This window comes from Herpailurus yagouaroundi, unplaced genomic scaffold, assembly GCF_014898765.1.
Source record: "Herpailurus yagouaroundi ecotype Mexico unplaced genomic scaffold, PumYag 205, whole genome shotgun sequence".
Lineage (NCBI taxonomy): Eukaryota > Metazoa > Chordata > Mammalia > Carnivora > Felidae > Herpailurus > Herpailurus yagouaroundi.
The window spans coordinates 14,142,743-14,155,048 of record NW_024412436.1 but is presented as its reverse complement, the minus strand read 5'-3'; the positions used below and the strand labels follow the sequence as shown (position 1 = coordinate 14,155,048).

Sequence of the window (12,306 nt, the reverse complement as noted above, 5' to 3'; positions counted from 1 at the left end):
GATTTCGGTTCAGGTCATGACCTCATGGGTCATGAGTTTGGGCCCCGCGTTGGGCTCCGTGCTGACAGCGTGGACGGCCTGCTTGGGATTCTCTCTCCCCCACTCTCTCTTTGCCCGTGTCCTACTTGTGCTCTCTCACTCTCTCAAAATAAATAAATAAGCATTAAAAAAAAAACACAAAAACAACTTGAAAGACTGAACAAGCAAAAATCAAGATTTAAAGGGTCTGAGACAGAAGATGAGGAAAGAGAGGGATGAACAGAACAGTAAACCGATGAGACCCACAGACAGTGCAGGACACTCCACGCAGCAGCAGAACCCACGTTCTTCTCAAGTGCACATGGACGTTCTCCAGGGCAGACCCGATGTGAGGCCACAAAATGAGTCTTCATGGGTTTTAAAAGATCGATATTGTACCACGTATCTTCTCGGACCGCATGGAACGAAGTTGAAGCCAACAACAGAGGAAAACTGGGAAATTCACAAATATGTGAAGATTTGTAATCTGTAAACCATAAACTCTTAAGCAATCCCTGGGCCAAAGAAGAAATCATAAGGCAAATTAGAAAATACTTAAAGACGGGGCACCTGGGGGGCTCAGTCAGTTGGGCATCTGACTTCGGCTCAAGTCATGATCTCGCTGTTCCCGAGTTTGAGCCGCACGTCGGGCTCTGTGCTGACGGCTCGGAGCCTGGAGCCGGAGCCTGCTTGGGATTCTGTGTTTCCCTCACTTTCTGCCCCTCCCCCGTTCATATTCTGTCTCTATCTCAAAAATAAACATTAAAAAAAATTTTTTAATAAATAAATAAAATAAAGTTGCAAAATGCTAAATCAATATACAAAAATCAGTTGCATTTCTATAAGCCAACAACAAACTATTCAAAAAAGAAATTAAGAAATCAATCATATTTACAATTGTGTCAAAAGAATAAAATGCCGAGGAATACATTTAACCAAGGAGGTGACAGACCTATTTTCTGAAAATGTTAAGACACTGAAGAAAGAAAAGGAAGAAGACACAAATAAATGGAAAGATAATCCATGCTCATGGCTGGGAATAATTAATATTGTAAAGCGCCCACACTACCCAAACCAAGCCTCAGATTGAATGCCATCCCTTGTCAAAATTCCAAGGCACTTTTCACAGAAATAGAACAAACAGTCCTAAAATGTGTATGGAACTACGAAATTTGTTACCTTTTGTCTTTTTGGTGATGGCCATTCTAACAGGTGCAAGGTGGCGTCTCATTGTGGTTTTGTTTGATCAGCATTTCCCTGATGATGAATGATGTTGAACATCTTATCCTGCTGGCCTTTGTGTGTCTTCGTTGGGAAAATGTCTGTTGAGTTCCTCCACCCATTTTCCAATCAGATACTGTGGTTTTTTGTTCTTGACTTGCAGGAGTTCTCTGGAGATTAGCCTCTTCTCCAACATATGGGTAGCAACACTGTTCTCCCATTTTGTTAATTGTTCTTTCATTTTGTTGATTGTTTATCTTGTTCTGCAGAAACTTTTGAGTTTGAGGTAGTCCCATGAATCAATTTTTGCTTTTGTTGTTTGTGGTGTTGGTGTTACAGCCAAAAAAATCATTACCAAGTCCAATGTCGAGCAGTTTCTTGCCTACATTTTCTACTAGGAGTTTTATGGTATCAGTTCTATGGTATTTAGATTTATTTGGAGTTAATTTTTGTGAGTGGTGTAAGATAGGAGTCTGCTTTCATTGTTCTGCGTGTTTTCCCAGCAGCATTTGTTGAAGAGACTGGCCTTTCCCCATTGGGTGTTCTTGGCTCCCTTGTTGAGTTGCCAGATTTGCCACATTTGATCCTGGGCTCTCTACTCTGTTCCACTGGTCTGTGTATCTATTTTATGCCAGTACCACACTGTTTTATTACTGTATAGAAATGCTACTGGTTTCTGTGTGTTGGTCTTACATCCTGCAACCTCACTAAAATTGTTGATTAACTCTAACAGTTTTTTGGTTGAGTCTCTGGGATTTTCTATATACAAAGATCATATCATCTACAAATAGTGACATTTTTACTTATTCCTTTTTTTAAATTTTTTTAATCTTTATTTATTTATTTTTTTGAGAAAGAGAGAGAGAGAGAGATAGCGTGTGAGCAGGGGAGGAGCAGAGAGAAAGGGAGACACAGAATCTGAAGCAGGCTCCAGGCTCTAAGCTGTCAGCACAGAGCCTGACGCAGGGCTTGAACTCACAAACTGTGAGATATGACATGAGCTGAAGTCGGACACTCAACCGACTGAGCCACCCAGGTGCCCCAACTTATTCCTTTCTGATTTAGGTGCTTTCTATTTCTTTGTCTTGCCTGGTTGCTCTCATCAAGACTTCCAGGACTACATTGAATAAGAATGGAGGGGGCGGGCATCCGTGTCTTGTTCCTGAGCTTAGAGGGAAAGCTCCCAGTTTCTCACCGTTGAGTATAACATTAGCTGTGGGTTTGTCATAACTGCTTTTTATTTTTTTTTAAATTTTTTAAATGTTTAGTTTTGAGAGAGAGAGTGAGTAGGGGAGGGTCAGAGAGAGAGGGAGACACAGAATCCGAAGCAGGCTCCAGGCTCTGAGCTGTCAGTACAGAGCCCAACATGGAGTTCAAACTCACAAACACTGAGATCATGACCTGAGCAAAATCAGACGCTTAACTGACTGAGCCACCCAAGCTCCCCTGTAACTGTCCTTTATCATCTTGAGATTTGTTCCTTCTGTATCCAGTGTGTTGACAATTTTTATCATGAAAGTGTATTGTGTTCTGTCAGATGCTTTTTCTGCATTTATTGTGATGATCATGTGATTTTGATCATTCTATTGATGTGATGTAAAACATGTACTGATTTGCACATGTTCAACTACCCTTGCATCCAGGGGTTAAATCCTTCATGGTCATGGTGTAACAAATCTTTTAATGTGTTTTTAAATCCAGTTTGCTAGTATTTTGTTGAGAATTTTTGTATCTATATCCATCGAGGATATTAGTCTGTAGTTTTATTTTTCAGGTCAGTTGCTTTATTATTCTGTAGTTTGGGATAAATAATTATGTTTCTGGATCTTTCTTGACTCTCTGTGTTGGTCTCTGTGCATTTGATAAAATAGCCACCCCTCCCTGTCCTGACAGAGTGGTCCAGAGAGGGGGATGAACCTCATCAGCCCAGCCTGAGCTCCTGGTTGTCTCTCACACCACTGCGACTGCCCAGGCAGCCTGTGTGTTCTCAGTGGCTCCCCGTATTCAGCGTGTGCCAAGATCTATCAATGTCCCAAAGAGAAGCATCTCAGTCAGCACTGAGGCTCATTGGAAGCCTGTGTAAAATAGTTCTCTTTAGGGACAGCTTGGGAGATGGGTGTTTTTGTCTGCGTCCTCGGCACTGAGCCAATTAAGATCTGTTTCTTTGTTTATTATAGTTCTATGGGACCCACAAATGCAAGAGCTGCTGGCCACCAAAGCCAGGTGCTCAGTGGTATATCCTCTGGGCCACAGCCACCAAGGCCGGGATGCCATATATGTGCACAAGTTCCCTCCAGGGAGAGGGCAGAGACCTTGAGTGTGCCAAAGGGAGAATGTGGAGATGGTACCTACTGGTTCCCCCTAAGTGTGCACTAAGCTAGAAGCCTGGTCCTCAGGCCACAGCCTCGTTCAGAGAGGCCTCTTTAAAGCAAAGCCTGGGCAGGAGACATTTCTATCTCCACCTTTGTGCTGTGTCCTGGGGGAACAGCCAGTCAGAAAGTATTTGTTTGCTATAGTCTAGCGGTCCTATGGATGCAGGCCCTCTTGGCTTTCAGAGCTAACTGTTCGGACTCCCATCGCTCAGGCAGAAGTCTTAAAAGTTGAGACACTAGGTGTTGGGTTCAAAACCTTTGCCATCAGGGAGAAGTTGGGAGTTGTGAGTTCTCTCTTGTGTATCTCTTGCATATCGCTGTGCCAGGGGTGGGGTTATGGTGAGAGTGTGTCTCAGCCTTCCATGTTTGGATGTGAGTACTTCTCGTTCGCCCAACATATAGGAGTCGCTCCGCTGGTTTCCGAATTTCTTTCATGGGGAACAGCCCCATGCGTGGCCGTAGGCTTGGTGTGGCCACAGGAGCAGGTGAGTTCAGATTCCTCCTCTCACCATTTGGATCTAGAACTCCCTTTCACTTATTCTTGACTCGTGGTGTCTTCCATTTTGGTATGTACTCAATTCCCATGATCCTCACGATTTTTTGTGTATTTTTTATACTTTCACTCATTTACCCAACAAATACTTATTTATAATACTATTTGTTTTGATTATTATCAAGTGGTAGGCGAGAAAAAAATAAAGTCTACATTTCAATCAGAACCTTACTCACTGATACTCTCCATTCCCCTCCAGCTCACAACCATGGCCTTCATGAGAAGTTGCTAATATGTTAACTCCTTGAACTCACACAAGTGTATTTGAAATGTATATATGTATATAAAATACTGACAGATACACTTAATACTTTAAAACTGAGTGTAGTAGTTAACTCCACTGATTTTAAGCCCTTCACTGAGGTTTTCTCCTCACTGAGTTATATTCTGTCTCCCATTTTAAAAATAGGTCTCCTGTTCATCTGTGCCCTAGTGTAAAAAAAAAAATTGGTAAAACTCTAGGGAACTTAGGGGAAATCAATAGCGCAAGAACATATTATATTACATGAACATTCATTTAAAATGTTACCTTGGGGAGTACCTGGGTGGCTGAGTTGATTAAGGGTCCAGCTCTTGATTTTGTCTCAGGTCGAATCTCATGGTTCATGTTTGAGCCCCACGTCCGGCTCTGCACTGACTGCACGCAGCCTGCTTGGGATTCTCTCTCTCCCTCGCTCTCTGCCCCTCCCCCATCCATGTGCACATGCTTTCTCTCTCGATCTCTCTCAGAAATAAATAAGCTTTTTAAAACACGTTACCTTGGGAACACAGCGTTGTCATATAATAGAAATTCCGTGTGTTTAAAGATGCTCAACATCACTGACTGTCAAGGAAGATACAACAAGATGCCATCATACACCTGTCAGGGTGGCTAAAATCAACAACACAAGAAACCACAGTGCTTGCAAGGATGGGGAGGAAGGGGAACCCTTGTGCACTGTTGGTGGGAATGCAACCACTGTGGAGAACAGTATGGAGGTTCCTCAAAGCATTAAAAAGAGAATTTCCATATTATGACCCAGTAATTCCACGACTGGGTATTTACCCAAAGAATACAGAAACACTAATTCGAAAAGAGGCATGCAACCCTGTGTTTATTGCAATGTTATTTACCAAAGCCAAGACATGGAAGCAACCTAAGTGTCCATCAGTAGACAAGTGGATAAAGAAGATGCGGCATATATACACAGTGGAATATTACTCAGCCATAAAAAAGAATGAAACTTGCCATTTGCGATAACATGGATGAAGCTAGAGAGTATAATGCTAAGCAGAATAAGTCAGAAAGAAAAACACGTATGATTTCGCTCATACTTGGAATTTAAAAAAAAAACAAACAAGCAAAGGGGAAAATAGAAAGAGAAACCAAGAAACGGACTCTTAACTACAGAGAACACAGTGCTGGTCACCAGAGGGCAGTGAGTGGGGGGGATGGGGGAAATAGGAGATGGGGGATAAGGACACTTGCTCATAAGGATGAGCACCGGGTGATGTAGGGAAGTGTTGAATCACTGTATTATACACCTGAAACTAATATAACCCTGTACATTAAACTGGAACTAAAGAAAATAAAAAATTTAAGTAAGTAAGTGATGGTACAAAGCAAAAAAAAAAAAAAAGATTTCATGTGTTTAATTGAATCCGTAAGTCGTTTGCTTGAATCTTTATATGACTCGCTCGGCCATGAGTAGCAAGAGTGTTTTCTCAGAAAAATCAAATCGGAGGGAATGAGCAAGCAAACACAACATTTTATATCAGAGTAGAAGCAACGGAGTAATGATTGTGGGTGAACCAGGAGTGAGTCGTAAATCATTAGTCACTCCAAAAGTAGCTCGTGTGTGTATGTGTTTAAAGATTAGGTATTTTCACCAGGATAACATGTTTAGGATAGGAGGAGAAATCACAAATTATGAACTGCGTTCAGTAGGCACAGTTTTGTGAACACAGTTTGTGAACCTGCCGTGTTCAAGTCCCCATGCTAAATACAGTCTTCCAAGATTTTGAGAAGACAAAAACATCTTTCAAAACTACAAATGACAACATAAAGATAATATAAGGATACTGAGGCCACAACCCCAGAGATAATAACAGGCAACGTATAATTACTTCTCAAATGGCAGTTATAAACTGTGGATTTGACAAGACTGAGGCTTTGTGACAGCTGCAAAGTGGTGAGAATTTTAAAGAATGCCTTGGATTTGCATCCCTTTAAGGAACAGTTTCAGGCATTAGGAAAGGACGGGAGCCACATCCCAGAAGGACACACGTTTAAGGAGTGTTTCAGAAATGTGGACAAAAGCAGTCTGGCTACAGTGTACTATTACGGGAAAGGACATGGCGTTGGGGACGAGGGGGTTGGGGTCAGACCGTGGAGGCTTTTATTGACAAGGCCAGAAATTTGAGCCATATCTGTAGGCAGTCACTTCTATAGAGACTCAGATGCTCCAATGCTTTTGAGCAAGGGCGCCAGCAAGATAAGTGGTAATTGAAGGAAATCATCTTATCGGCTGTTCGTGAAAATGTGTTTCCGGCTGACTGCCTGCGGATAGTCTAATGGCCACTTTGTCCGACCAGCCTTACTTCGAAAACTCATCGGTTCCTCCAGGCTGGTCAGTGTATCTAGAATGACGAAGTTCGGTCATTTTGTTAGAGAAGGAAACTGGATGTGACACAACATTTTCAGTGCAAAAAATAAATCAGAAAAGGATGAATCTTCAAGGGCCAAGCTCGTAAGAAAGCCTAGTGAGGAAGGTGGCATTTTACACAGTAACTTTAGTATCAAGAAATCCTGTACTTAGTTACTACATTTTTCTTGTCAACACAATCCTCTGTCCAGGGTGTGTAAATGGAGTGGTTACACACCATACGTGTACAAATGACAGTTAAACTCTTGAGGCAACATGAGAGTGACACTTGGTCTCAACGGTGAACGAACTGTCTTTCAGGTGGAAGAACACGTGCTGGCCTTGCAGGCAGCCTACAAAGACCTCGTGGCCGAAAAGCAGCTGCTAGCAAACAGAAGGAAACGGGCCACCAGGCGCCTGCAGTGTGCATCTGTCTTACTAACCAGCCTGGAAGGCGAGAAGGTGTGGCTCTCTCTGGCTTTATGTCCCGTCATTAATGGCTACTGGGCTTGGCGAACCCAAGATGTCACTTTCCCTGAAGGTCGTATCATGTACCTCCTCAAACTCTCTTCTCGTCCAGTCTTTTTTACTGAGATCAGCAGACACTCCTGATAAAAATAAAGGAGTCCTGGGGCACCTGGGTGGCTCAGTCGGTTGAGCATCCAACTTCTGCTCAGGTCATGATCTCACGGTTCGTGAGTTCGAACCCCGCGGCGGACTCTGTGCTGATGGCTCAGAGCCTGGAGCCTGGTTCGGATTCTGTGTCTCCCTCTCTCTCTGCCCCTCCCCAACTTGTGCTCTGTCTCTGTCTCTCAAAAAATGAATACATGTAAAAAAAAAAATTTCTTTTAAATAAACAAAGGAGTCCTGGTCAAGTAGCCTTAAGACAGAGGGAACAGACTGCACAGATCAGACCTTACTTTCTCTTGCTCCCAAGACGTCAGTTCCCTTGTCTGATGAGGGGCACAGAGTCCGTGAGTATGTCATGAGCTCCCCGGTCCAGCGCAGGGACCACCCCCGCCGAACGCATGAAACAAGGGTGGCTGAAAGGGAGGGGATGTCATCAGGAAGGGAGAGGAACACCTCTAGAGATCTTTTATCTTCTGTTTTACATTCCCCCGATCCTCCCTAAGCTTCAGCCTCCTCCTCCGAAAGTGAAGTCAGTGGCTTTTGCTTAACAGGGTATTAGAAGTGCCAAGTGAGATGTTCAAGGTAAAATGCCGGTTAGACATGTTAGGATTCGATAAATGCTGATCACTATTATTATTGAATATCATTAATAATACAATGAATTACTCTACTTATGTTAAAAGTTATCTTCATCACACAAAGGATTTGACGTGGCTATCAGCCCTAACACACATGACACTGTTGACAAATCCAAGGGTAGGACTCGTGTTATCCTCAGGAAACAGTTTGTGTTATAATGTCCTCCATTACTCCCTTCGATGCAAACACCGATGAAAAGGGTCATAGTGGTAGCAACGCTGGGTCCCAGTGGAGGACCATGAATACCTAAATGTCTCATGATAGCGTATTTGATGTCAAGTTTCAAGAGCTCACTTTTATGTTAACATTTAGACTCAATGGCCAGAAACAATCGATCAAATAGACAAGAAGTTGGAAAGAATCTGGGGTGACGTGCTTCTTTCAGCAGCGTGCATCGTCTACAGCGGGGCGTTGACAGCAGAATTTCGCCAGTTGATTGTGAACAAATGGGAGACTCTCTGCACCGAAAACAGCATCCCTTTGTCGCCCAACTTTTCTTTAATTGAAGTCATGGCCCCAAACCACGAGGTACTAACGTATTTCTATTATCAGTTAAGGGGCTGCTGTTGTTGATTTGAATTCGGGGCGTAAGTGCATTTTGTTTTGGCTTAGATCTTTTCCACAACTTGTTTTAACAAAGGAAAATACTGAATTTTGTTCCGGGTCTTTAAAAAAAAATTGTTTTTTAAATTATAGTTCTTTTTTTTTTTTTAACGTTTATTTATTTTTGAGACAGAGACAGAGCATGAATGGGGGAGGGTCAGAGAGAGGGAGACACAGAATCTGAAACAGGCTGCAGGCTCTGAGCCGTCAGCACAGAGCCCGACGCGGGGCACGAACTCACGGACCGCGAGATCGTGACCTGAGCTGAAGTCGGACGCTTAACCGACTGAGCCACCCAGGCGCCCCTTTTAAATTATAGTTCTAATGCCTCAGTTCCATCTCTTTCCCATCCTCTGGGCAAAAGTCACAGAATATCCTCTTACTCGTTGTAATCCTCCCAACCTACCCTAAGAAGTATAGCCAGTTTCTCTCCCAGAAACCCCTTTCGTTAATAAAATCGGTGAACTTACTGAACCACAGGTAGCGTTCTTAGAAAGAGCCAAAAATATAGACCTCACATTTATCCATGTATCAATAAATATTTGTTGTCGATCTATGTTGAAAGGATAAAAAAAAGAAATACCTCTTTTTTAATTCATCCCCAAAGAGTAATTTTAGATTGATTCCCCCAGTGATAACTCAACTTAAACTGACTATCCAATCTATAAAAAGTCTCAGAAGCAGATACTGGCTTCTCATTTTCATAATAGTAGTAACCAACTTAAGCCCAAACATATCCGTAATTACATTAGATGTAAACAGTCTTAAAGGTCCGTATGTGTGCCAGGACAAACAGTGACACCAAAGGAGAACAGAGAGCCCAAAACAGGCCCATACACACACAGACAAAGCTGATATTACAGTGCAGGGAGGAATGGGTAGTCTTTTCAGTAAATAGGGCTGAGTAATTGAATATCTGGAAGGAAGGAAGGAAGGAAGGAAGGAAGGAAGGAAGGAAGGAAGGAAGGAAGGAGAGAGAGAAAGAAAGAAAAAGAAAGAAAGAAAGAAAGAAAGAAAGAAAGAAAGAAAGAAAGAAAGAGAAAGAAAGAGAAAGGAAAGAAAGAGAGAAAGGAAAGAAAGAGAGAAAGGAAAGAGAGAGAGAGAGAGAGAGAGAAAGAAAGGAAGAAAGAAAGAGAAAGAAAGAAAGAAAGAAAGAAATTTGACCATGACCTCACACCAAACATAAAAAGTCAACTGCAGTTGAACTGTGGACCCAACTGTGGAAGACACAGGAATAAAGCATAATTTAGGAGAGTATGTTCATGACCCAGGTTAAGAAAAGATTTTTCAAGCAGAACTAACCATAAAGGAAAACATTAATCGAATTACATTAAAATTTACATCTTCTGTTCATCCAAAGACACCACTGAGAGGGTGTAAAGAGAAGTCAAAGAACAGGAGAGGATATTTGTAACACCTGAGTTCAACAAAGGGCCGAAGCGTCCTAGCCGTGGTACAGTAACCACCAATCAATGAGCAAGAGACGTTCAACCCAGTAAATAAATGGGCGAGAGCCTTGAACAGGTCGCTCACAAGAGACTATGCAAATAGCCAATAAATATTTGAAAGGGGCTTACCATCACTATTCATTGGGGGAATGAGAGTTAACTCTAGAGATATCACAACACATCAGCCAAAGGACTAAAATCTGAAAGACTAACAATATTAAGAGTCAGCACGGATCTGGAGTAACAAATTCTCATATACCACTGGTGAGAATACCAAATGCTAAAATCATCTTAGAAAGCTGACTTTAGCTACAAGTATTAAAAATCCACATACCCTAAGACCCAACATTACTAGGTGTTTCCCCAAAGAAATGCATATATAAGTTGATCAAAAGAATATAAAAGAACGTTCACTGTGGCGTTGTTTTAGCCGAAAACTTGAGACACAATCCAAGTGCCCTCCCCAATAGGACGGATAAATAAATAAGCCTGGGTATGTTCATACAGTGGATACAGTTGGAGCACTACACCCACGAAGCCAGACAGAAAAGAGGATATATTTTAACTTTCCCTGATCGAAAGTTCCAAAATTAGCAAAATGAAACTATAGGAGTACCTACTTCAGTAAGACAATAAGGAAAAGCATGAAAGTCGGGGGCATGATTAATTTTTTAAAATACAAACTCTGGGAGCGCCTGGGTGGCTCCGTCGGTTAAGCATCCAACCTCGGCTCATGTCATGATCTCACAGTTTGGCAGTTCAGGCCCCACGTCAGGCTCTCTGCTGACAGCACGGAGCCTGCTTCGGATCCTCTATCCCTGTCCCTCTGCACCTTCCCCATTCACGCCCTCTCTCTCAAAAGTGAATACACATTTAAAAAAAAAATCCAGAAGCAATTACGGAATATGAAGTTTTCTTAAAAAAAATAATGATAATATAAAGTAGAACCTCGAATCAGCAGCTTATATCTCTGTCCACGCTGACCTCTGCTCCACGCCTCTATTTGGGCGCAGTCTGTGCCCCGATCCCTGTGGTTTTCAGGGTTCTTCGTCCCCTCATGTTTCCTTGTATGTAGACGTCAAGAGCACACGGTTCTTCACAGGCCTAAACAAAATGTTCTCCTTTCTTTCAAAACTGAAACGTATCCTTGGCTCCTCGCGGGGATGCCCTGGCGCCTCTCCCTGGAATGTCTCCGCTGTGCTTCCCTTCCCCGACCTCCATGGGCCTTCTGGGCTTTTTTCTCCCAACCTGCTGAGACGGCCAGGAAATCCGGACGAAGGTTATCCACTGGAGTCCACTTCGGAGTCAAAGCCTCGGTCTGCCTCTTACTCTGACAGCACGACCGCGGGCGAAGCCCAGTTCCTCCTCCTGAGAAGTGAGGGTTGCAGCAGTGTAACCAGGCGATGACGTGTGTCCTTGGCGGCGGGTGTGCGGTGGCGGCCGCCGCGCCTCCATCTGTACGATTCTGTGGCGCCGCGCGCGCCACAGACACGTCGGAGCCCAGCGTCCTTGGGAGCAGGCGCCCGTCCTATTTCGTATCGATCTCCCGTCGCATCTTTGTTGTGAGGGCCGCTCCTCCGTCCTGATGAACAGAAAGGGGTAATTTAGCGAATAGTTACCCGGAATTCGTATCCCAGTGTTTTAAATGATTCATGTCCTCACTCCTTTTAAACATCATTTGCTTTTTCTAAAGCAGTGGCCTGCTTTAGAAAGGTGCCTCAGTGGAGGGTGCCTCAGTGTCCCGTAGGGACGGCACGAGCAGGCGTGTGGAGCAGCGGAAGCACTAACGCTCTCGTTCCAGATCCGCCGGTGGCATTCTCAGGGGCTCCCGCCCAGTCAGTATTCAACGGAGAACGCCATCTTGACCAGGAACAGCCTGCAGTGGCCACTGCTGATTGACCCACATAAGCAGGCTCACAACTGGATCCGGCAGACGGAAGGGTCCAGGCTGCAGGAGCTCTCCATGGAGGACGGCAGCCACATCCAAACTATTGAAAATGCTGTGAAGACAGGAGGGAGTGTCCTCTTGCAGGTATTTGGACGGAATGGCCTAGCTCCCTAATTCGTGCAGCTGCAGTATAGACCGTATGCACCGAGCGTAGACTCCCCTAATTCCCTGCAGCTGCAGTATAGACCGTATGCACCGAGCATAGACTCCCCTAATTCGTGCAGCTGCAGTAGAGACCATGCACCGAGCA

The 12,306-nt window shown here is 43.7% G+C and overlaps 1 protein-coding gene across 1 annotated transcript in view; it reads left to right on the top strand.

Moving 5' to 3' along the window:
- Positions 1–12,306, top strand: part of DNAH14 (dynein axonemal heavy chain 14) — a 328,569-nt gene that overhangs the window by 251,071 nt on the left and 65,192 nt on the right. The window contains exons 65-67 of the mRNA XM_040451938.1: positions 7,110–7,250; positions 8,370–8,585; positions 11,910–12,140. Of these exons, the coding sequence (XP_040307872.1) occupies positions 7,110–7,250; positions 8,370–8,585; positions 11,910–12,140 (588 nt within the window). The remainder of the gene's footprint in view (positions 1–7,109; positions 7,251–8,369; positions 8,586–11,909; positions 12,141–12,306) is intronic.